Source organism: Corvus kubaryi, unplaced genomic scaffold (assembly GCF_017639235.1).
Source record: "Corvus kubaryi isolate FWS band 111438036 unplaced genomic scaffold, C.kubaryi_AGA036_p1.0 133, whole genome shotgun sequence".
NCBI classification, from domain to species: Eukaryota; Metazoa; Chordata; class Aves; order Passeriformes; family Corvidae; genus Corvus; species Corvus kubaryi.
This window is the reverse complement of record NW_024580667.1, coordinates 22,455,521-22,481,592: the sequence shown is the minus strand read 5'-3', so window position 1 is coordinate 22,481,592 and position 26,072 is coordinate 22,455,521. Positions and strand designations below refer to the sequence as shown.

The following is a 26,072-nucleotide window of genomic DNA, read 5'->3' as shown; positions in this document are numbered from 1 at the left end:
ACAAAAGCAAGATCTTAACAATTCAATACATGAAGGGAAAAAACCAAGTGACACAATGGCAACCACTCACCACCTCCCATGAGCCTGAGGATGTCCAGCCAGTCTCCAAGCAACAGCTGCTTTGGACGACTGCCCTCTGGTTTTATTGCTGAGCATGACACTATATGGCACAGAACATCCCCCTAGTCAACTGAGGTCAGCCATTCTGGCTGTGTCCATCCTCAGCCTCTTGCCCACCTCCAGCCTATTTGCTGGAGGGGCAAAATGAGGAACAAGAAGTTTGACACTGTGTAAAAATTTGGCAACAATAGCTAAAACCGTGGTGTGCAATTAACATAACACTGTTTTAGTCTCAGAGGAACAACACTACACCACACTGGCTGCTATGAAGAGAACTGACTTCATTTCAGCCAGGCTGAGTACCCTGTATTTGCAATACTTCTGTCCAAGTGGATACGCTAATGCAAAGGGGATTAAGGTGGACATTAGTGTTTTCAATGGTAGAGGAAACTGTGGGGAGCTGGTGGGCCTGTTACCCCAAAAGGGAACCTCTGAGGCTCAGAGGAGTGGAAACCTGTCTGCTTAGAGAATATACAACATGGTAGGGCCACATTTGAAGACAATAATGTACAGTTGGTTATGATGCAGCATGATACAAAATAACCACGTGCCTTTGGAAAAAAGATTCACCACTGTGTTTTGTTGAGAGGCAAAGTTTCAAGTAAAAAATTAGCAGAGATGCAAGCTGACTACCAATAAGCATTTTCACTATTTGTGAGTCAACAGCTGTCCCAAAGAATTTCACCATCTGTAATGAGTTTCAACTTCCAGCCATTCACTTTGAGAGCCAAGTATTTAAAGAAAGGATCAAACGAGTGATGGACTCAATATTCTAAAGAACCTGTTCTCACGCAGATTTCTAAACCAACTTCTTAATCACTAAGATTGGGGAAAAGAGATGCCTTCAAACCTCAGAAATAAGCGATGTTTTTTCTGCATCTTCCAACAGTATTTGCTGTCAAAAGAGTGCATTTTAGCTTGACATCACATTGTTTTCTGTGTCTTATTTCAGCTATTTTTTACTGTGGCAGAAAAAACAATTGTTCTCAATGGCATAGGACTTCTTGTATTACTATTAAGACAGAAACCTCAAAAGAAGCTTCTCAAGATTTATCATTAGGTTTAGTGGAATTGTGTACAGTTCTTTTGTAAAATATTGAGTACTGTAAGACTTTATACAACTTTAGACATTTTTCTTCATGTTCTGCATTAAAGTGTTTTGCTAATCGTGATGGCTTCATGCTGTCATTAGTTAGTATTTCAAAGCCTGTGGTGTGAGGTTTGTCGTTAACAACAGCAGATGCAAATCTGTATTTAAAAGAGTCTTGCCAATTTAAATTTTTTCTGGCTAACGTCCTGTCAGATCTGATTAGATTGACAGTGGCTTTACTTTGTAATATGACTGATGAATTTCTCTACCAGGAGCATAAGTGCTTGCCATTTACTTATTGTTCATTTGCGCTAGAATGTTACTATTACCTTCAATCTGCAATTTCTTTGCAAGAATCCTTTTAAGCCACTTCAGTATTTTGTGAGTCTTTCTTCAGTTAAAACTAGATAATATAATCTGCAAATCCATTTAACTGGGTACACATAAATGGCAACACTGCAATACTTTGCTGAAAGCAAAGGAGTGAGTGCCAAAGGCAACTTGTCCATATTGTGGAACACCCTCTTCCTCTGGAGAGCCTCACAAACTGTATGTGACATACAGAGAGAGAGTATGGGTGCCAATATCAAGAAGTATACTAAGTATTAGTAAAGCTTAATTTCTTTCTTATTTTTATATTAAAAATAAGGAAACTGAAGTTCTAAAATTTTTGTCACATTCCTCAGTGGACTGCTTTGTGCCATCCCCCTTTGGAGATCACTACCCCAGAGCACATCTAGGGAACTACCTGCAGAAAAGGAGTATAGATGGAAGACCTACTTGACTTCAAGCTCACTGTGGGGCTCGCTCTAACCAGAGAGATGCAGCCAGTATCTTTTCATTAGGATATTTTTATGATTTATTGCTAGGGTACCTCAAATTGAACAGGTAAGGATCATTTTCTTACTTATAAAGGTCAGGCTGAGGTTGTTCACATTCAATGGTAGCATGTAGTGCATCGATTTCTTGCTCATTGCGAAATGCCTTTGTGTCTTGAACAGCATAGTAAGTCTGGAATAAATAAAAACATTTAAATAAAATAAAAAAGGACAGATACACAAGACATTAATCTGTACATATACTTCAGTTCAGCCTGAAATTTACTAACTTTTATGTAAGAGCTCATAATTCAAATAAGATGCACCTCAAAATGCTCCTAGCTGGGCATCTTCTTACATGGTCTTTTCCAATCACTTTTTTAAATGATTCTACAGTTTCGTGCAAGTACCTTTCAGTGTATTCGTAAAGCAGGTCACCATGAAAGCATTTAAGTACAAAAGGTTAGTGTATTATCACTGCAATCTGCATGCCTATACTGGACACAGACAAAATCACAAATAAATGTCTTAAAATTTTTCATAAAATAGTATTACTTTTAGAGAAATGAAGTCAGATGGTAGAAACATAAATCACACAAATTAGTGTACCTGCTCACACATCTAAGCATGAAGCCATATTGTGATCCGTATCAACAATTAAAAGCAAACTTTGCCTTAAAAAAAAAAAAATGTATAGAACATTTAATTACTTTGTGACTGGATTCACCATCCAAACTAGTTGTTGTAACAAAACATGTTCCATCTCCTCTACTACTTGATAGGAATATTAAATCACATGGGAATTTTTCATCTTCTTTTACCATTACAATATCTCCAACCTAAGGAAAAAACACAAGAAAATAAAATGCATGTATGTAGCAGCCCAAATTTCAGATTTCAAAACTAAAATCTAGATTAACACAAATATTTTGAAAATTCAACAATTTTTATTTACACCAGGATTTTACCACAAGAGTAAAGAACTACAGAAATATCTCTGGAAAACTGAATTATACCTTGCAGAATGATAGAGATCTACTGTTTACGGCTTTCCTCTCAGGATAACCATCTGGCAAGTACTGTCTTATTAAGTTTTGCAACATTATTTGAGAGATGGAAGATATTATCCTTAAGACTAAATAAAACAAAACTGTTTCAAAACCACCAGGAGATGTGAGCTGCTCTCACTGGCTCATGAGGATAAGCATCTAGATCCAAATATTACAAGTAGGTGAAAAAGCCAACAATTCCAAGTCTGCTGATGAAAACAGGATACATTTTTAGCATAATTTAGCAGAATTGTGACTAGAAGTCCATCCTATTTTTATCCATTTACCCTATTTTAAAGGTAAGCAAACTAATTTTTATTCATGAAAACATAGGCAATATTTTACAGCACATTAGAATGCCACAATAGAACAGCCAGCCAATTACAAATTCAAAATATTCTTGCAAATCATTCAAGAAAAATGGCTTTTTCTACATTTCTGGAGGTTAAACAAGCAGCAAAGCCATACTCTATATTCTAAGAATATCAGGGTTTTAATAAAAATCCCATCAAAAATATGCAATTTTTGCAATTGTTCATGTAGGTCAACATCTGTTGAATATACTTTTATGTCATAATTTATTATAATAAGAATCAGCTTAATCATTGTTCTTGTTATATGCTTATAAAACAAAATTCCACTATCCTTAGCAGTTGGCAGGAGTCAGTTAATTCCAGTTAAGCAAAACAGTCTGATAAAAATCAGCAATAGTAACATCTAAAATTAAATTTTTAGAATTAAGATAATAAATGAGATTTGTCTAATTGTAGATATGAAAGAGGCTTTTTTTCCTTAACCAATAGCAATGAAAAATTGCAGATTGTACACATGGCACAGGAGAATGCAAACTCTAAGCATACCTGCAACAATCAGGTAAGAAATTCTCATTTTCCTCATCCTAAAACAAATAAAAGTACTAGCGCATAGCACCTTATTAAAATTTAAAAGATGTTCCAACATCTGCCACTATGTCAGCTAAGGATGCAAAGGGGACAGGGACAGGTTCTTTCTGATGGTGCCCAGTAAAAGGGCCTGAGGCAGTGGGCACAAACCGCAACTTGTTTTCATCCTGTGGGTGACTGAGCACTGCAACAGTTGCCCAAGGGGGGTAGTGGAGTCTCCCTCCTTGGAGAAACTTAAAACCTTTCTAGATACAGTCCTGAGCAAACAGCTCTTGGTGGCCCTGCTGGAGCTGGGGGTTGGATCAGGAAACCTCCAGAGATGCCTGCCAACCTCAACCATTCTCTGATTGTGTGAAAAAGAACTCCAACTTTCAGCAATTCTTCCTTCTTTAGTTGAATGCCCCCAGGCTTTAGCTGCAGACCTCTATACAACCTAGCCTGTTTTCTCATGTAATATAGAGCTGAGAATTTCACCCATTTACAAATACACTTAGATATCCCTTTCCATGAAAGTATTTTCAAGGTCTGTCTCTCCTATAATTTAGTCACCCAATGTACACACTCTGAAAAGCAACAAATAGGGGAGAAATTAAGAAAATATGGGCAACAGATTAACCACTAAAATTCAAAATCCAGTTGCATGGTACTTGACTATTTTTGTTTGGAATATTTAACTGGTTAGGTACACACCTGGAGTTCTCAAGCATGTGATGCCCTAAATTTTTTTATTACCAGGAAGCCCTAGGCAGAAACTATCACACTCAAATGGAAGGTCACAGCAGAAAGGCTGTGAACACTGTTGATGCACTTATGCCCAAAACCCGCAGAGCATAAAAAGACATATTGGAAATAAGAAAATTAAAAAAAAAATCTATCAAATTTTCTGAGTTCTAAAGAAAATAATGTTAAAAAGTTAATCTGCTCATAAAAGAAAAAAAAAAACAAGCAGCAAAAATTAATTTCTGAAAATATATCAAGAAGGAAATGATGCAGCTTTCACAAGGTCAATGAAGAGATTGTGATTTGATGGGTTTTGAGAAAATATTTAGAATGCATTGCATCTGTACATATGCATGCATCTGTATACATAGCACTGACTGTCACAATCAGGCTTAAATAAATTAATAATGTGCAAAATAGTAGTTATACCCCATCTCTGAAAGTGTTCAAGGCCAGGTTGAATAAGGCTCTAAACAACCTGGTCTATTGCAAGGTGTCCCTGCCCACGGCATAGGGATTAGAACTAGATGATCTTTAAGGTCCTTTCCAACCCAAAGCATCCTATGACTCTGTGATAATGACAGTAGACAGAAAATAGAGAAAGGATAACTCGTGACAGAAATTCCAAGTTAAAGAATTGAAAACGAAAGTAACATTTATGGAAGGAGTTAGTTAATTCTAGTTAAGCAAAACAGCCTGATAAAAATCAGCAATAGTAACATCTAAAAATAAAATTTCAGAATTATGATAATGATGCCATGAAGATTTTTTGCCTTTTCTTTTATACCCCTGTTACACCTTTTTTACAACTTCTGTATTCTTAGTGCTTTTTGCCTACATTCTTGGACTTGTTTGTCAAGCTGAGAGACTAAACATTTTAAAAGCTTCATAGGTAGAGGATAGTGTGCCCCAGACCCCAAAGTCCTCTCCAGAACACATTCTGTAAACCAAGATAGAACCATCCAAGGGAAGGCTCCTTGGGGAGGAGGGCTCATTCAAGCCTCTCATTGGGGAATTTCTGATAGATATGCTAATTAGTAAAACCTATAATGTGACACCAGATCTTATGGGTGGAATTTGCGGGGTGCATTCCGGTGCATTTGACCTGGATGTGTGCACCTAAGGATCCTTAAAATAAATACCAAGGTAAAATCCCTTTTCCCCTTCTAACCATGTTTGACTCTTGATTTTAAGACCAGGAAAAGGCATCATAATAAATGAGATTTATCTAATCTCATTAGACAGTTTAACTCACTAGGAGTTTAATTTTATAAAAATATTTTATTCAGAGGCATAAAACTAAAAATTAGTATACTGTGGGTCTAATCTCCATTACATGCAACAAATGCTACATCATCACACTACATTTCTGTATAACTTGTTTTATGTGCGAAGTGTACAAGAAGGGTGAAGTAAAGTCTGACTCACAAAATCTGTCAAGTTACTTACTCTTAATTTTCGGCTTTGCTTTCTAACCAGTTTACCGTGCTGAATGAAATGAACAGGGCACTGATTTATTGCATTGTCAGCTTTATGTCGCAGCCAATCTTCATAACCCTAGAAAACAGTGAAATGGAATGATGCAGTGATGCACATTTGGCTATAAAGACACAGAATAGCTCTAGCTTGCAAGAAAAATTTTAAGAATTATCATTGATCACCGTAAAGGAAAAAAATATTCTCACTAGAACAAATGAAATTGTGATACATGTCAGTACTAAAGTCGTGCTGGATATCTATGAAAAAGAGCATTCATGGTTACAATTAGTCAAACAAAACCATGTATTTTAATGAAGACATTTGGATGAATAGGGGTTTAGAAAGCATAGAAGAGTTTCTGGTATTTAAGTGATCATCTCTTGCTTATGCTCTGTTGACTCCAGTAAGTGCACAGTACTTATAAAAGCAGTTGACTAGAAGGAAGAAGTGTAGAAAATATATTTTGGAAGAATGGGACTTTATCCTGCAAGATGATAAAGAGATGACATGACAAAAGGTTGTCATATTTGATGACTGTCGTACAGTTAAGCCAAACCTTTTAACCCTATATACAATATATAGTTGTGAAGAATTTTGTTTCAAGAGACTTTGCAGAGTACCCTATTTTTCGTGCTCAATTACCCCATGAATTTGTGTTTTATACAAGCAGACAAACTAAAGGATAGGGAATTGCAACTTTCCATTAAAAAGGTCCTGCCATATGACAAAGATTGGGACTGACAAAGTCATCAGTGGTTAAGAGATGGAAAATACCACTTGTAGTGGTATTTTTACATAGCATTTTTACATCTAACTCTTTTGAGCACATTTGAAAATTCAGTGCAGAACAAAAGTATCACTACTTTGGATGGTCTCAAAAATAATCTGGGAACTCAGAGAGACTTTATGACTTTGCTGTAATATACTTCCAGGGGTTGGTACAGCTCCTCGAGCAGGTCCCAAAATCTACCCAAGTCATTGAGAGAAAAAATCAAGGAAATACACAGAACTGCAGTACCAGGCACAGCACATCATAACCCAGGCTTTGGTTGGTCACTGCTAACAGAAGACTTTAAAGTGTAACATTTAAAATCTTAAGACTGGGAAAGCCACACTAAAATACTAGCTCTTGCACGTATCACAACTTCTACTCAACAAGAAGTGAATTTAACAATAGAATATACTCAGTGATGAATAGTTACCACTGTAAAGAAAGAGAAACACAACTCTCCATGGCTTCTTTGAAGACTCATGAAGGAAAAGCCTGCATTTAGCATAAAGACTGTGAAGGTAGTAAGTTATCTATTAAGCTATCTATTAAGGGACAATCGAAATTATCCTGGTTTGGGTCTATCTGGGGTGGAGTTAGCTTTCTGCACAGCAGTCCTGTGCTGCTGTGCTTTGTACTTGGGACTAAACCAGTCTTGCTTACACCCCAGCATTTTGGCTATGACTGAAGAGTGTCAGCATCAAGGCATTCTGTTCAACCTTCTCCCACACCAGACCAGCAGGGTGGGGGCGGGCAAGAGGCTGGGAGAGGGCATTGCTTGGACAGCAGACCCAAACTGACTCAACTGCTCTCTTTAGTTTTACTTTTGCTCACTAAATTACTCACCTGTTTGATAGCTGTGACAGTGATGACAAACAAAAGTGGAAGTCCACTTGTAACTGGACTAGTAGGTGTATCAATAATTAACTGCAACAAAAAGAAAAAATATTTTCTGGTTATATTTTTGTGAATGTAAGCAGTCAATCTTTCAAGTAAGATCTTTCAAGTAATTTCACCAATATCTTACAAGGCATCACAGAATTTTAATTGAAAAGAACAGTACTTCAGTACAACTTTCAGAATGTGTACTATACTGACAAAAATTTGAAAATTGGATGCTGTAAGAAGATACAACACTGTAGTTAGATCACATTAACATCCAGATGTTAATGCCTTGTAAAAATATTTGCTTGCAAGACTTTAAGGAAGTATTAGACTGGAAAGCTGCAGCTTTGGAAGCAAAATTATGGAGCACCATTAGAAATTAGCATGGCACTGGCTTTACATGCTATACAATGGAGCTGTTCTTATGCATGCAAAGAGTAAATTCTGAAATACTGAGCTGGGGCTTCTGCAAATATAAACAGAGAGGCAGAGTTCACAGAGGGAGTGCAAATGACAAAATCTAAGTTGTCCTGGGAATCTGCTTTTCTTTCTACAGAATCTGGTCTGCAAAGTAATACTGCTTCTCACTTAGTAAGATTTTTACTATTTAACACAATAAGTGATTGTGAAAGGTTCAGAATTAAGACACCTAAAAAGCAGCACACTAGTTATTCATGGAACTCATTTAAAAAACAAGTATTTATGTACCTCTCTAAGCAAGCATTGTATCAGTACCTATTATTTCAGTTTCTCACAGGCTTTGATGACAGTACAGCTGGAAAATTGCTGCCAAGACATTATTTTGTTATAAATATCATATTTTTGCAAAACTAACAAAACCTTATCATCAACAGAATTTAAAGTAACAGTTTTACTGATGTGGATGCTTATTACAAAATAAAAATGACAGGCATTATTTTCAATTTTATCAAGACATGTTTTGCCATCCAACTAGAGATGCTGTCAAATTCTCTTCAGATTAAGTTCACATTTACAACCTGGAAATTAAATGAAACACCTTTTTGTCACATCACCCGTGTAAAAGGCTTTTTATGCTCAACCATTTACATCCATGGTCATCAAAACCAGTTAAGTTTTAAAATCTTTTTCAACTTCTCCCTGTTTTAGAAAGAGCGCAGAACTTACTGGAAAATGGGAGTAGCTTACCTGAACAAGGAAAATGATGAGAAAATAGAAGTTAGCTATTCTTCTGAATTGCTCAAACAAATTTTTTGGTATAAAGTTCCAAAACGTGTACTGAAAACAAATGCACAGATTATGAGCGTTTGTGAAGGAAATATTGTTCACACTCAATTTTATAACTAACATTTCAAGATTAAACTAAACAAGAAGCAGGCGTGTTTTGGTTACTTAGTTTAATAATTTCCTGAATTTGAACCTTAATTGACAAGCATGTATTCTCAGAATAGCATCATTGTTCTGACCTGTGATAATCTTTCTACTAGGGACTGCAATAATTTTTAACTAGCAACAATGCTTGTCCAGAGTTAGTGTCCAGAGTTAGTTAGTTATGGAATAGTTTATTTAAAGCATTTTAAAATTTATTTAAATTTAAAATTTATTAAAAGCATTTTAGTAATTTCAAAGACCACTTTTAATTCACTTTCATGTTGTATTCATGACTTGAGATAGGTGGCACTCAGAGCTAAATACACAGTAATAGCAAGACAACCAAATGAAAGTTGTTGGCCCCTCTTCTGTTCCTTGGCTGGGACACAAAAATACTCCTCAAGATAAACTACAGTGGTGAGTAAGTGGCTGCATATTTCTGTACTAATTATCACAAATTATCACAAGTGTTATAAAATGACATGAGAAACAGTACATAAAGCTGCAAACAGAAAACACAAAAACTTCAAATTTAAAAAGTCATGTAAAAGTGATAATGGACCTTAACATCATCTAGTCCCCTTCCTCTGCTCTGCAGCAGGTTCAACTACACTCTCTTTACACAGCTCATTCTGTAGCTCCAGAAAAACATTGCAAGGATTGCTTATTGGAACACATGTAAAAAATGTCAGCTAAAACGGTGTAAAAAGGTTTGAAAAATGGCTTCAGAAAACTAACACTGCTTCATCTTATTATCCAAATTATCCTTTGACATGTAATAAAATGACAACTCCAATAAAACTTTCATTTCAAACGAGATGGGCTAAGAAGCTTATCCTAATTTATTTGCTCTGTTACAAATGTGCCTTGTCTCCTCTTGGCAGATTGTACTTACACTTGCTGATAACCAAATAATTCCATGAGCTAGACATCTTCTGAATTTGGCCCTGAAGGCAAAGACAGACAGAGCTCCAGAAGGAAAGCACTTCTATTACATCTGAAGACAAAAAATATCCCTGAGAAATATGCCTTAAATGTACGTGAAACCCTATTATATAGAGCAGTCTTTTTACCTCTTGGGAGTTAAAGCCTGAACATGTGTAAGACATAGGAATGAAATATTCTTCTTCTATCGTGTGCCAAAAATCAGTATATAACCTAAATATGCCCTAAGTTACCACTTATCCTACATAATAGCTAGTTCAGTATTAAATCACCTGTGAGCAAACCAAAACTCAGGTAGGCAGACATGCAACAGCTAGAAAATCAAGTGTTCTAGTCTTGCAATTAGAACACTTTTCATCAGACAGGAATGTAGCATGCACTACCCATTATCCTACAGCTACTTGGAATTTTCAAAGAGAACAAGTTAGACTTGATTATTTTTCCTTGCACAATGCTGATCATTCAAAACTGCTATTATGATAGATGAACATATAGATTCTATCTGACAACAATTATTGCATATTTTCATCATTAACTTTATCAGGTAAGTTATCTTTGTTTTCTAATTTTATCCATTTATTTTCTAAGAATCTCTGCCTGCTGCAAAGAAAAATCAGTAGAGGTTTCAGTGAAAAACATTTGTTTACATTTTTCTGTTTAGCTCTTTTAATAGAAATAGTATTTTTGATAGAAATTTGATAGAAATAGTATTTTTTCCATGGTAAAGGGGTTTTGACCGTAAAAGTTCAGTGATTTACACAAGCCCCCAAATCACGTGATCTCTTATGTAATAACAACATATTATTGTTGGACTAGATATTTAAAATATCTGATTGAAGAAGCAGGTAAATAAATTAAAACAACAATCCATAAAAAGGTTGTTCACCTTTACCCTTAGTACCCAATCCTCCTCGCATTCCATCCTTAGTTCACTGCCTTCCCTGCCAAGCTGTGGTCTTTCCACAGCTCCACCTTTGATCAGCAACTCTCTTAGCTGAATAAAAGCAAATAATATGGGAACAGATCACTTTTATGGCTGAGAAGTGTTTCCTAAAATGGATGCTTTTTTAACACAGACTACTTCTTAAAATTTATTTTCAATCTGATAGACTTTTAGCACTTCGAGACTCTGAGTTTCATGCATACAAAGTATGTCTTTATTCTGCCCATTCATCTTAAACAGAGAAGTAACGATTTTTGCAGCTTAGGCAAGAAAGAACACTAAGATGTCTAGACAGACCTGCCCCTACCCAAGCCATCAGTAGCTCAGAGCAGTATCTACAAATGTGCAAGTAATGTTTAATCAACATAATCACTCCCTAGAGAAGCAATGGAGGGCCTGCCATTCAGAAAAATATTTATCTCATGACTGCTGCATTCAAGGCAATTTCTCTAATGTAACTAGGCAGGAACAAACAAAAATTTTTAAAGCAAAGTCATTAAAAATGACGATATTAAATCCATCAGATTACTGTGCTCGGAGTTAATAACATCATCTCTCTTCTTCAGATAATTTCTAGTCATGCTCTTTGTAAACTCTTGAAAAGCAGTTTACCTATATTTAACTACCTTTTTTCCACTATAATTCACTTGAAGGGCATAAGTTTATCCAAACAGTTACACAGTATTTAGATATAAGCTGGGGACAGCTTAACTGATCTTTACCAAATGCTACAAAAGAATTAGAGGCCAGAGCTTGGGTGCTTTTTACATATGGGAGGTAACACATCAGACACCGAGCAGTAGTAGTTATGGATTCATCCAAGAGAATAACACATGGTGCCAACAGATGCATCTGAAACACTGTGCAAGAATCTGTAAGATCAGTCTGGTGTCAAAACAGCATCATTAAAGTAGATTTTCTTCCCATTTATAATTGCAGTAGCACCTGCAGCGCTGGTCTATTTCTGCACTTGTGAGCCCATCCATAGTATTCCCGCTTGTGCCCCTGGCTCCATCTCACCAATTCTTGCATCCTCTTTACTGACAACATCTTGCTTTCAGATCCAACACATCTTCATTGCAGCCAGATACACAAACTCAAAAATGTAAAATACACTGTTCTTGACACTGCATTTTGACCTTTTCATTTGCTATCTGCATGCCAGAATTTTGGCTCATGTTTTAAGCTTCTCTTTCTACCCTAAGAGGCAGATTTTTTCTTAAGAAAAAGGAGAGTTTCTTAGTAATCACTTTACATCAAAACCTGAAGCTGTAAGAAAAGGCACTTCATACTGAGTTTTGTCAACATTTCAGTTTCTTACAGATTATTTTAAATAGTTACCACCTCTCTTTTAACCCACTCTGATTTCACTCTTTTCACTCAACCTTTTTTACTGTTTCTTGTAAATGCTTAAAACTATTACAAAACAAAATCTACTATATTGGTTTATCCCTGGTTTGTAGACATCTTCCTATGATGATTTTCATCCCTTCTGCAAAACAAAATTCATCCTGAGAATAATAAATCAGGGTAGTATAGAAAAAATGTCCATGGTGACTTCAGTATTTTTTAACATACACATTTTTGTACTATCTATCAATTACCAAGAAACAATGCATTCTTAAAGCTGCAGTTTAAGAACTAGATTGCAGGCACGTGTGCATATCATAGAATGGTCTGGGTGGAAAAAGATGTTCAAGATCTTCTCAAGCATCCTGTGCCAACCCCCCTGCTGTGCGCAGGGACACCTTCCACTTGACCAGGTTGCTCCAAGCCCCATCCAAACTGACCTTGAACACTTCCAGAAATGCAGCATCTACAGCTTCTCTGGACAACTGGTTCCAGTGCCTCACCATCCTCAAAGTAAATCTAAACCAACCCTCTTTCAGCTTGAAGTCCTTTTCCCTTCTCCTATCACTTAATGCCCTTGTAAAAAGTCTCTCTCCAGCTTTTTTTGTAGTCTCCTTTCAGGTACTGGACACAACACTTTATATATAATACCACCTTACACGGTATTATGTTATTTGAGCAACATAAATATTACATATACTATATACATATAGGTAGCCCTCTTCAGTAGAATAGCTGAAAAAGCTCTGATCAAAAGTTTCACGGTTTCTTTAAAGGCAGTTTTATTTATAAAAATAATACTTTTTTGAAACACAATTTGTCTAACTATATAGAGTAGAAAACGGGTAGAGAAAACTATAGCAGAGGGTATGAAAAAAACAGGAAATCAATAATTATCTGAAATCATAGGAACTGAGTAGAGAGTATGCCTTGTCTAACCCAAGTGACTCGCTTACAAGCATATAGGAAGTTTACAGCAGAACTCATCTATGTTCTTCAGTGTATTAAACTAGTATCAGGACTGACTCAAAGCAAAAAATGCAGACTTCTGTGCTTATATGCTACTCAGTAGAATTGGAATATTTTAAAAGTATTTTGCCATATTTATGACAATTTGAAACGAATGTAGAAAGACACAATAGATAACAAAAGATAACAATATTTTAACAAAAGTATTAACATACGCACCATCTGCACAGTGTTTATCACTCCACTGAGGGAGGGACTCCTGTTTCTCCACCTCACAAGGTCATTCACAACACAGGGATCAGTGGAAGCTCTGCTACATGTAGGGCTTTTACAAGTGAAAAACCAGCACCAGTACATTCAGACAAAGTGCAAAAATGAAACTGATTTGGGGACATTAGATCAAATGGCATATTTGATGAACAAACATACATATGTTAGCATAGGATTTTGTAAAAACAGTTGCTGATAAAACAGGATTTCTGTTACAAACAAGTCTATCCTTAGTAGTCCCTGTTCAGCAACTCTCAGTCTTATCAAATAGAGGCTATCAACTCCAGGAGTTCCTCTGACAAAGATATCCCCCAGCATCTGTAATTATCCAATTATAATTCTTAAAAAGAAAAAAAAAACCTTGCAGCAAAGATGATTGACTGAAGACAGAAGTCACAGAGAATACTAGGAAAACAGAAGAAAGAGTGTGTGAGAGCAAGCAAGCTTCATGTTCTCACTTGTAGAGAGAGAAGAATTGCATCTGTCTTCCCTGGTGTTTAGGTTTGGACCTGCTTGTTTTCCTTCCTTCTGCTTCTCTCTTGCTACATGCAGACTCCATACTGATACAAAAAACTTAAAAGGGTCTGTTAGGGGGAGTACCAGCAGAAGATAAAATATTGCTAATAATCCTGGACTGAGCCATGGGAAGGGTAAATGGCTTCTCCTGGGAATACAAGGGAGGTTGCAAAGAGCCTCTGACCTGGAAATCCCACACTGAGCAGGCTCACCAAGAGCCAAGAAGAGCTTTTCCTTGCTCTCTCTAGGCACTGGCAGTTATCCCCAGAAGGAAACTGTAGCATTATGCCTGGAAGAACTGCACACTCACGCACTCCCATCCGAGCTGGCCCCTTCAAGAGTCCAATGATTCAGATGCATTTTAGCTTTACTGCCAACCACGTCCATTTACTCTTCTCATCTCTAACAGCTCCTGCCCTGCTCACTCTTTGGCAGGGCTGGGTACACCTGACTCTGCAGCCCTTGCAGCATCGGATCTGACCTCCTGCTTCCCCCTCCACACTTCCCTCAGTGTGGCTGGCAGTCAGGGGATTACCCAGGCAGAAATAGAGAGCTCTGTGACACAGCTGCTTTTAGAGCAGATCAGTACATTCACACTAAAAGACACAACACTACACTCCCTGCATTAGTCCCTGTCCCATGCGCATTTCTGTCTACCCACCCTCTCTGCCCCCCAGAGTATGCTACACAATTACGTATCGGCTTCACAAACACATGACCCTGCCCCTTCCCACTGTGAGCTTTGGATGCTTTTCTGACTTTCAAATGTCACAGCTTAGGGCTGTGTTTGAACTCCTCATCTTTAAACTGCTACGTCACAGCCCTAGAGAGGCCAGACAAAGCCTTCCAGTTATGAAGCACCACCTTGGAAAAGTGTGGGACAGCCTAGGTCTGCTGAGTTCCAAGTGGCTCATCTTGATAGAGGTGGTTTAGTATTTCGTTAAGCTTCAGTACTAACATTTCTGCTAAATGTGGCAACAAAATGAGAAATCAGAGCACACCCAGTCTTTGTGTGTTTATAATGGCACTATGAGCGAGTGCTGCAGGGAAGAGGTACAGCACAAGGGCATGAATTTCTGCTGAAAGAAAGGAATATTTCAACATCATCTGCTGAAACATGTCAGAATTGCTTAACTTTATTTAACTATTAAGTCACTGCAATTACTTGAGTCATCTCAATGAGATTAGCACTGAAGGTAGCTAAGGTTTCCCTGGCAATGTATAGGATTCTCAACTCACAGCATTATTGTCTCAGGCCACTATCACAGAAATCAGTGTTTGGATCAGTATTTGATGAAAAGTCCTAAGGAAACAGGCAGACAACAGAAGACTGCATTATTTGTGCAACAAAACCAGGATCACTTCTGATCCATGAATTAGCATACAGCATTACAAACAGTGGTACTGTTCTCCCATCTAAGTTCACGTTACTGCTTTTCTATAGGAAGAACAGGAAATAAAGCTACAGCACAACTGAGCACTTTGTAATTTCATGTATAATTTAATTTCAGTGACATCTCTTTAGGGCAAATTCTTCAAGTAATAGTTCTGCATCCACTGTAGAGTCAATCTTGCATTTCATTCAAGAGTCACTCTTCAGTATCATCTTCTGGGAGCATAAGCCAGTCTCCAGTTATGTTGGTGACCTAGGCAAAAGTGGGCCCTGTAGCTGTAAAATTTCTCTTTATGAAACTATGACAGTAGAAGTTTGCAGCTGGATAGGACTACCAAGGCAAAATACTGTGTGTGTGTTGATTACCCACAGACTGAAAGGAACTTCCTCTATGGGTGGTATGGGGGGAGAAGAAAAGAAAAAAATCAGTTCTCCTGCCTAAAATTAATTTTGCCAGGTGTCTCTGACACACAGGAAATTCTCTCATTCAACAGGCTATTCCTATCTAGAAATTTTTGAAATGTTTGGTTCTTTCCTGTGGTTCCTTCTTTATGGGTTTTCTTTAGGGTTTTGTTTTTTTCTAAAAGCCATAAGCAGCCCTAATTAAACATGTTCCTATGAACTCTGTGTTGTTGCCGTAAAAAAGATTTTCTTTTCATTACAATTTTTCCCTCTGTTCAGGAGAAATGTAGACATCCAATCAGTCTTCAATTCATCAACTCAGGTAGAACAAGAAATGCAAATCCCTACTTTGTCAACAAATGAGATCCTTGAAGCATAGCAATTCTAAAAAGGTATTTGATTAACTTCAGGAAAAGGGAATTTGGATATTGAAAAATATTAAATTACTAACAAACTTAAATCATCATCATGCCACTACATCAATGCATAGTTGGCTATGTACTGAATGATCCGTGTATGATTCCACTGGCTTGGGAAAACGTACAGACCAAACCTGAGCAAAGGCATGAAGCAGCTTCCACACAAATCACACATTACTGAACAGGCTAAGGCTATTCCTCCTGGAAAGGAATATGATGGAAGACCACCAACAGAAACAAGATTATAAACAGGGGATAACAGTCATTATCAGATTCAAGGGTTTGGAATATGAACTCAAATTAACAGGAAGCTTTAAAATGAAGGCTCAGTTACTTTTGGCAATGTCATAGGTTAGCAAGCATAGTCCCGGAAGGGACGTCCTTGCTAAGGGGTGCTTACAGTTTCCTCTGGGAACTGATAGAACCTATCAGCTGGCCAGTTTGAATATGGACAATTCTCTAAGCCACTTAAAGTTGTGATCACCTCTGTGATCCACATTTAAGAATAGGCAAACTCCCCCTCCAAGCTCTCTCTCGTTTCCGGCGCTGGCACAGGTGGCTGCGGGCCCCGTGTGGGGGCCAGCGGGCCCGGCCAGGCCCTGCCTGGGCCAGGCCGGGCCGGGCCACGGCCATCCTGAAGCCATGGACCTGTTCCAGCCATGGAACCCCCCCCACTGCCTTGCCGTGGGCAGCCGGAGCGGCTCGGCTCTCCCCCCTCTCCACTGCGATAAGAAAAATTCAACATTCCAGCTGCAAAGCTGCAAGGCCGAGGTGAGATTAACCCTTTTATTGCTGTGAAGAGCTGAAAACCTGAGGGAAGAGAGAGAGGAGATGCTTAAAGCTGAAATTCTGTTGTGAAGCTATGATATATCAGAGTATCCTGTTGTAATTTCATGAAGATATGGGGGGTGGAGTGTTCAACTCGTGAGCAAAAGCACCTGCGCTGAGATAGGCAGATGCTGACGCAGCTGTAATTTCATGAGAAGTTTGGACAGGGAGAGATGAACCAGATGAGGACTTTTGCTCCAAACGGGAAAGGAGAAAACCTCAGTCCGTAGAGATGAACCAGATGAGGACTTTTGCTCCAAATGGGAAAGGAGAAAACCTCAGTTCCTAGAGATGCTCCCAGAGATAGTCCTAACGATGAAGATGATGAAGACCCTTTGCTCCCAGGGAAGGAGAAGGGCCTCTGTTTTTGTTTCTGAACGGCTCAACCTTAAAATTGTACCCCAAAAAACTTCAAGAGTGGACCCTCGAAAGCAGTTGCGGGAAAAGCTGCAAGTCGGGGGAAAGGACTCACACGCAGGCAGAGAGACTCCTCTTCCTAAATGGACTGAACAATATTTGGAAGTGGGCGGCTGTCTCGTTGTGATAATGTTTTCATAGCATGAGCAAGAAGAGACTTCTCTTTCTAAATGGACTGAACAAGGTTATTATGGAAGTGGTAAACAGACTGAACATCTTAAGGGTTGTCTTTTCACATTGTCAGTGGGAGAAGGGAGGAAGGTGGGGGGAGGAGGAGAGTTCTGAAGGTGGTATAATTTTTTTTCTTCTTTTAGGTCTGTTAATAAACTTCTTTATATTCTTTCAAGTTTGGTGCCTGTTTTGCATTTCTCCTAATTCTTATCTCACAGCAGATAAACAGTAATGAGTATTTTGGACCAAACCACTACAGGCAAACATTTCTACAATTGGAGTGCTCTTTATTCTGAGAATTTATATGGGCTTAAAAGGTATTGAAGGAATTCACAGAGGAGAAATCCATTAAAGATTACTAAATACAAAATCATATTCCTAGCACAATGATATGAAGCCTGAACCTTAAGGAAGTTTTCTACTAAGAAGTTATTTTATAATTTATCAGTTTTTCAAAAAGTAAAATCCTGTTTCGGAAGGAAAAAAGGTTGTTTCTCACAAAGTGTTGGTAGTTGCTATTGCTGACTAGTTTAACTTACAGATTAAAAGGAAACTAAGTTCTACCAAAAAGTAAATAGTATCAAAATGTGTATATATTATTTTGTTTTTCAAAAAGCAAGCCACCTCCCTACCAGTTCAATTACTTTATTTCTTTTTCATTTGAAACACTGGGGTTTTTCTACCAGCTGATATTTTGCCATCCTGCAGCACTGTCATGTGATAAATTCAATAGAGGGCACATAACAGCCACTTCAAAGGCCAACACCCAAGGCAGCTGAAGTAGCTAAAAGTTAGATCAACAAAACGATTCATGCTACAAAGGTCAGTGTCTCTAGGATGTAAAAGGAAATGTATGCACAATCCAAAATACATGAGTTTTTGTCTTTTACTACTTTAACACACACCTTTTGCAATATATTGTTAATATCATAATTGAATTAACACATCAAAACAATATAACACTTTTGTCTGGCCAAGGTCTGTCTCTGCACCATTTTTCACAACCAGGAATGTATCATTAAGCAGACAGAGCATTAACCACATTCCACAGTGACACTAAAATGTACACGAAATATCCCTCTGCACTTGAATCAAAGTATTACCTTGCTGACACCAGGAAGCCTCTGGTGAAGCACAGTAAAGTGTACCTTTGGAAGGACTAGTAAAGTCTACAGTTCATATTACTGCAAGCTGCTGTCTTTTTCAGGGCAGCTTTACGACATGACATTTTTTAGTAAAGCAGCATACAGACAGGCTAATTGATGACATTTTCTCATGGTCTTCAACTACCCTTTTTAGAAATTCATTTTGTCTTAAATTGGTAAAGTCTGTACTTGGAAGTTTAGAGTTGCTCATCCTTGAAGAGCAATCACACACTTTCTTACATAAGCACTAAACACCTATAAAAGCCCAGCTGAAAGTTACTGTCTGTCTCGCTGATGAAAGAGGAAGGAAGTATCCTTCACGGTTGAGGTAACATTATACTGTGTGCTTGCGAGCACATACCTTTATTCTACTATAACAATTATGGATTTGCCATCTTAATTTTGGACATTTTAGCATTTTTCAAGAAGTTTATGTCTATGTTCCTTATGCTGTAATAGGTGCCCCCTCAGGAGGGTTCAGAGGCCAGCACGGGACAAGGACAGGTGAAATGGTAAGAGGTAGCAGCTTACAGAACCATAATGAGTGTTAGTCAAGTCACAATGGTGCTTTATTCAGGCTGTTTGGGATGGAGCATGGCAATAACAGTTTACTTGAAAGGGACAGCATGGAAAGTTGTCATATACAGACAACATTAAAACAGTCATTAAAACAGCTTTCAGCAGTCTAAGGAACTGTTCAATATAATGAAGAATTTACATGAATTCTGTTCCCTCCTGAAATACCACCACTGTATTTACTTCCACAAAGACAAGCTACATTTTATTTTTTAAAAGAGAGAAGTTAATAATAAACAGAATAATTTAATTTAAGAAGTTAATAATAAACAGTCAATAAACAGAAAAACTGAGAAACATCATGTATATATAAATGTATATATTTCCACGAATACTTTTTGTTTATGAAAGGCAATTTACAGATACAGTTCACAACTAAAGAGTTTAACATTTAAAATATTTAATGGAATATGCTTTATAGCCAAATAAAAATACAGTGAAGTCTCCATCCTGAACTGGTTGAAGTCACACATATATATTAATTTCTGGCAGGGATTCCCTAGCTCAAAATAGGTTTAAGTAATATTTTTAAAAAAACCTCACTCTGCACAGCAAAATAACTTGAACTTCCACTAACTTCATAATCACAAAAAGACATCAAAACACCTTGCATAGTTGAACAGTATGTTTTTATTTCAAGAAAACTGTCATCAGTAACTTCAATGGCCCTATTTACATAAACCCCAGATGAGATTAAAAAAATAAGAAAAATGCCACAGGAGTACAAAGATTTCATTAAGTGTGTTTACTTTTCTATAACTCAAAAGGCAATACAAATCAATGTGTAGAGCACAAGATTTCCCACTGTACCAGTTTGACTGTACTTCATATGCACTTCATCTGTCTTAACTTTTGAACATTCAATCTAATTAAAGATGCCTAAATAAAGCTTAATACACTGTCTTTGAATGAAGTATGGGAAGAAGGTATTAAATACAAAATCTCACATGAGAAATGGCTTTCATTATGTTAATGGATGGCAAGTTCAGGTCAATGAGGGTAACACCTCAGTTCCTTGAGATCACAACGCTACCAAGGTTCTTAAAACAGCTGGGGATTTGAGACGCTATTCAAAAAGAAATTCTCAGTAGAGGACATATTATTTTGAATTGATTATTTCATAATTGGCTGAAGGTGTGAGCTCATGAGGATTAAAATCTAAGCACATTACAAACTTGGGAGTTCTTGAGTTGTTAGCCATACATCACCTGCAAGCATTCAAATTTCTATGCCACTGCAGTGTAAACCTTTGGCTAAAGCAAGCCAGCTGGAAAGTACCAACATCCCAACTGCTCACAAAAAGCTGCTGGAGCTTATGGAAGTTCAAACTTACTAACTGAAGTGAGGGACAACAGGAAGGTTTCTAAAGAGCACAAATGTATCACACTACCAAGACTATGATTCACTTGCACGTGAATAACAAAGACTACTGACAAAACCCCACAGAAACAGTATGAGCTTTTGAAAGGAAAGACACTGTTGTGGTGGAGAGAGTATAATGAATCTAAGTGCTCAACAAACTAAATTATTTCTAGTACTTTGAGGTATTGCTTTTGAGTACAAAGGATGCAGTCTTTCTTCAGGAAGATTTTATTTACTCCAGGACTGCCTCAAATGAAAATTGCTTTCTTCTTTGTGGAAAAGCTCATTATTACTCAAAGAGTGTACTATAATATGTACTGCAGTAAACATGGGAGAAATTATTTTATTTCTGTTCATTTTAGAGACAACTTAGCAATTAGTCTCCCTAGAAGAAGTCTGAGATATCTTCACTTTAACTTTGCTGGTTGTGGAAAGGAAAAATATACAGGAAGACTAGGAAAAAATCTTGAAGTAAATAAATAAACACAAAGTAACTTCAGCTGATTTATCTAAATGAATGAAAGAAAATATTGGTACCTTTGATGAGACTATTCTATTATCTGGAAATCTCTGTGGAATGTACGCTTCAGCACCTGGAGGTGGTTCATGATGCCCAACATAAATAGTCCGACTGTCCACCCAATTCTCTTCTCCAGCACACTACGGGGGAAAAAAGAGTTACTGTGTCAGTTCAGTCTATATTTCTGCAGTAACGAGTCACACACTGAATTAACTAATCACATGCCTGACCATCAACACATACACAGCCACCAGCACATGACCCCTCACACTTTTCTGTACCAGCTCAAGACCACCAAAACACCTAAAGCCAAGTCAAATGTCAAAATTGCCTTAACTGCACTGCACTTTCCCACAGCACAATGAAAGAGCATCCATGAAAATCACTATTCCGACTTTTTCATTTATAACTGAAAAAAGGACAAATGGTTTAGGATTCTCACTCAAATTACATATTTAGTAAGTATTTATGTTTGTTACTAATTTTACCACTAAGAAAATCTGTGCTAATTAAAATATTTTTATGTATGACAAATACTTTACATTTTGAAACTAGCTGCCCATAACTTGGTATTTTATTTGCAGTAAAGTGAAACTCTGTTCTCCTGAAATACTAGTAGTAATCATTTCCCCACACATGAACAAGCTTAGAGACTCTTAAGCTGCCAGGAAAGACCACAGCTTGTCATCTCAGAGCACTTGCTCTTCTATGAAAGCTGTAGAAAAAAAAACCTAGGTGTGCCAAATGATCACATTCACATCATCAAACTCCACCACACCTATAGCTTCCCCAAAATCAGTACTTCTGTGTTCTATTAACTGTAAAAAAGTACAAATCACTGCATAAAAGTGTAACGCTGCATTCCCCCCACTGCTTTTCTTATTAAATGCAGGCCTTCCACATTGTCCCCACCCTTCCCCCTCCCCTAGCCCTGGCCACGCCCTCTGGTTCTCCCCATTGGTTCCAGTACCCCAACTCCACCCATGTACCACCCCTGCACCCTGAGATCATTCATCCATGTGCTTTCCCCGCCTCCCTCGTCCCTATATAAATCCCCAAGCTCCTGGGCCGCGTGGTTCTCTCTGCCTGTGGGAACCAGCTTGTCGCCCTGTAATAAAGGTTCCTCTGAGGTGCACATGGAGGGACCCTTCTCGCCTCCTGTACTGTCACCGTGCTGCGGAGCCGACAGCTAGCGGGAGCAGGTACGCAGGGCTGTCCGGAAGGACTACGGGAGAGTGGAATTGCCACTCTATCCTAAGCGGCCTCGCAGTGCTTTCCGAGAGGGCTGCCGCTTGCTAAACCAAACCAAGCAACGCAACAGGAAAGTATTTACACAAAACCAAGATAACCAATTTTTTAAATTTTAAAAATTAATTTTTTGGGGGGACACAGATTATAAAATGACCATCCCTTGGTCAATTGTCTAATTCACACCTACCTTATGAAAAACAGCTTTGAAGCACAGAACACATTCCAAATGCTTGGAGAAGCCCAGGCATCAGTAACTTTAACATCATCGTATGGTCAAAACTGAGGTAATTTAAATATGTCATAATTTAAACTCAAAACCTCTGCTTTATGTCACAATGATTCATTTACACATACTTTCATTAAGCATATTGGAGGGAAGCTTCTTTTCTGCATCTTCAACAGCTACATTTATTTAGTACATTAAATATGTCCTGAAAGTGCTCTTGGGCACTGGTGGTTGATTGTCTGTCTCTATGGGTAAACTGTCAGACTTGAGCAAACTAACCCCAAACAAATAGTGTGCCTTTGGTAGTTTACACAACCAAAGCATCATTCCCCAAAGCAGCTGGATGTACCTGTGCAGTTCTTGACATAAAAGCAGAATTTAATCATACAGACATGGTATCTTCTTTTCCAACTAGTCTTGATGTCAATAGTTATAGGTCCATTTACTTTACTACTACACACTTGGCTAGTAAGTCTAAAATAAAATTTTGTTCTTAAACTTAAAAAACATTCACCCTAACATTTCCTTCATCATTCATATATATATGAATTTTCCACTGCCTTAAGTGCAGCACAGCCAAAGATCACTTTCTACATAATTTATTGTTGCAATAGATGTATAAAATCTTGCAATACTCTGCAAATTTGGAGCAGTTAAGCTCATAAAATAATTATCTATGTGATGTGCATGACTTTCTTGAGGTTGGAGAGAACATAAAAAATATAAAAAGAAAACCTATTGGACTCAGACTATTAACCACAAAATAGCTGAGTAGAAGTCATCAAGTAAAATGTAAAGCGAAGTAGAAGGATTAAGGAAAAGCAACTTCTATCATCCCAGAAGTAGATACTAAGAAGCGGACACAAAGGACCTAAATCATTACTTGATTCTTACACATGACAGAAAAATGAAGGCATTATGTTCAGAAGATACCAAAGGACAAAACTGTAATACTAGGCATAAAACTAAAACCAAAAGTAAACCCCACATTTTTCTTATGTGTTATTCAACTTCCAATAACTTGAAAGAGTCACTTAATACATTATATGAAGCTGTTGACAAAGGAGGTGAAAATGAAAGCCACTCGTAAGACTCACCAATGGCCCAGTCAGGGCTTATGCTAACCCCTGTAACTGCCCCGGCTCAGTGGGAGTGCACACACATTTCTCCCGTGCCACATCTGGCACAGACTGGAAACTAGGACAGAGGTCGGTATAAAAATTGCATTGATTTTCCAGTCAGACAACTTCTCCCTTACCACCAAGGGGACTTGTCAAAAAGTAAAGTGCCATTCAGCCCACTTCTGAAGACCAGGTAACATTCTTTGAGCAAGCCAAAATATTTCGGAAGGAATGGAACACAACAGTGTTTCCATATTCCACCTTACTTCTATGACAATAACAAACCAAATAACAAATGGTATCTTTTACCATTTTATTGGTACACAATACTTTTTTATCTTGTCAGTGCCCTAAATGTACAATGCACACAAATTACCTACTGACACTTGCACCACATAATACTCCTAGAAATGCAAGGGAATGTGAGACATTCCTGTATAATACATTAAATTGTACAACATTCTTTAGTTTTTCATTAGGAAGGACATTCCAGACATAAACGCAACAAAAAGGTTACTCCTGATAAGTGAAGTGCCTGCCTGAGTTCAGAGATGACTACATAAAGGGCTAATGGGAATACCACACAAACTTTGAACACCAAGAAGAAATCCCTCAGCTTCTCCTTCCCTCTACAGGGGCCCAGCTTGACAATTTATCTCTAATTATTATTAACCAGTCCAAGACAGCTTGACAATGCTTTTAGTTCAAAAAAGCATTTTTTAAAGTTTCACTGCATACACTGACTCTTTATCAGGACTCACTTAAAACAGGCCTCTGAAATTGCCAATGAATCTGGGAAGACAGCTCTAAACAGCACCCTCCTGCACTACTTGCCAGTATTTACAGGTCTGATAGCCCTGGAGTATTGTGTCAACACTAAGTAAACCAACCACTCTGGAATTTGTGTTCCTAAAGCAAGGCATTACTTTAAGCTTGAGTATAAAATGAAGACAATCTCTTCTATTAGCTTTAATTTGACCTGGTTTTATCATGAATTGATAAACTTACGACAGATGTATAAAACCATATCTAACTTAAACTATCTGCTAGCACAGAACATTTTTTATTTTTCATTATGTTAATAGACAATAGAAAATAAATGCACTTTACTAACCTAATTCAACAACTTAAAACCTCCAAATCACTCACAGTCCAAGAGTAAAAACTGAGCAGGGAAGAGTAAGGCTCTCTTTGCCAGTGAGGTCAAACTGCAGTGCACAAAGTCACATGCACTGCTCAATATGGCAATAAGGCAACTCACTTGTGTGAAGTAGAGAAAGATACTTTTAGAAAAACAGCACTGTAAGTCAGGACATAGGCCACATAGAGAAATCAAACCACACCAACTGAATGTCTGGTAATGCCAACCTCCAAAGCCAAACACCTTGATCTGAAAGTTCTTTTAGCGTTCTGGTATTACAACTTACAGAATGACACCAGAGTCACTGAAAAAAACAGTCTGAATGCTGCTGCCAGAACAATGAACAATAGTCACTTCTTTTTTTAAGTTTCATTGCTTAAGCCCATTAAGAATATGTCCAAGAAACCATAAATAAATCTTAGCATTATCTGCTTCTATTTATAGCGTAAAGCTCAGTGTACTGAGACCTAGTTTTATTGGCACATCAATGAAATGTTACATAGCTTTTACTCTTTCAAGCAGTGTCAGCAACCATGAAAGCAAAGACCAGCAAAAGATTAAGGCATCTTTTCCTAACACTAAACAGAGACAGTTAACAGGATTTTACCTTTAGAGTTCAAATATTTCTGCAGCTTATTTTTTTCTGATTTAAAAAATCAAACTGAAACTAGCTTGAGATTCACCTTCATGCTGCTCTGGTAATTTTTATCTGGATTTAATTTAAACAAATGTATTGCCTGAAAAGGTAAGAGGCTTGGTATTCAATGAGTGACAGCAAAAGGATGATAGGAAGATGCTAGTGGTAGTTGCTGGAAAAGTAACTGACTTTGAAAGATTCCAAGTCTTTCCACATATTTTTAGTAGAGATTTAATGTATGATTTCGAAATCAGTGGAAACACTGAATGACATTTCCTGACTCTCCAC

At 37.6% G+C, this 26,072-nt stretch overlaps 1 protein-coding gene across 10 annotated transcripts in view; it reads right to left on the bottom strand.

Moving 5' to 3' along the window:
- The window catches only part of ATP11A (ATPase phospholipid transporting 11A), a 122,849-nt gene that overhangs the window by 41,708 nt on the left and 55,069 nt on the right, over window positions 1-26,072 (bottom strand). For all 10 annotated transcript variants that reach the window (XR_006017823.1, XM_042038824.1, XM_042038872.1 and 7 more), the window contains exons 2-7: window positions 21,426-21,548; window positions 9,000-9,089; window positions 7,794-7,874; window positions 6,149-6,256; window positions 2,739-2,867; window positions 2,118-2,221 (exon numbers count right to left, since the gene is read on the bottom strand). Coding sequence is in view for 9 of the 10 variants with exons in the window: in XM_042038824.1 (XP_041894758.1) it covers window positions 2,118-2,221; window positions 2,739-2,867; window positions 6,149-6,256; window positions 7,794-7,874; window positions 9,000-9,089; window positions 21,426-21,548 (635 nt within the window). In the remaining variant the exon portion in view is untranslated. The remainder of the gene's footprint in view (window positions 1-2,117; window positions 2,222-2,738; window positions 2,868-6,148; window positions 6,257-7,793; window positions 7,875-8,999; window positions 9,090-21,425; window positions 21,549-26,072) is intronic.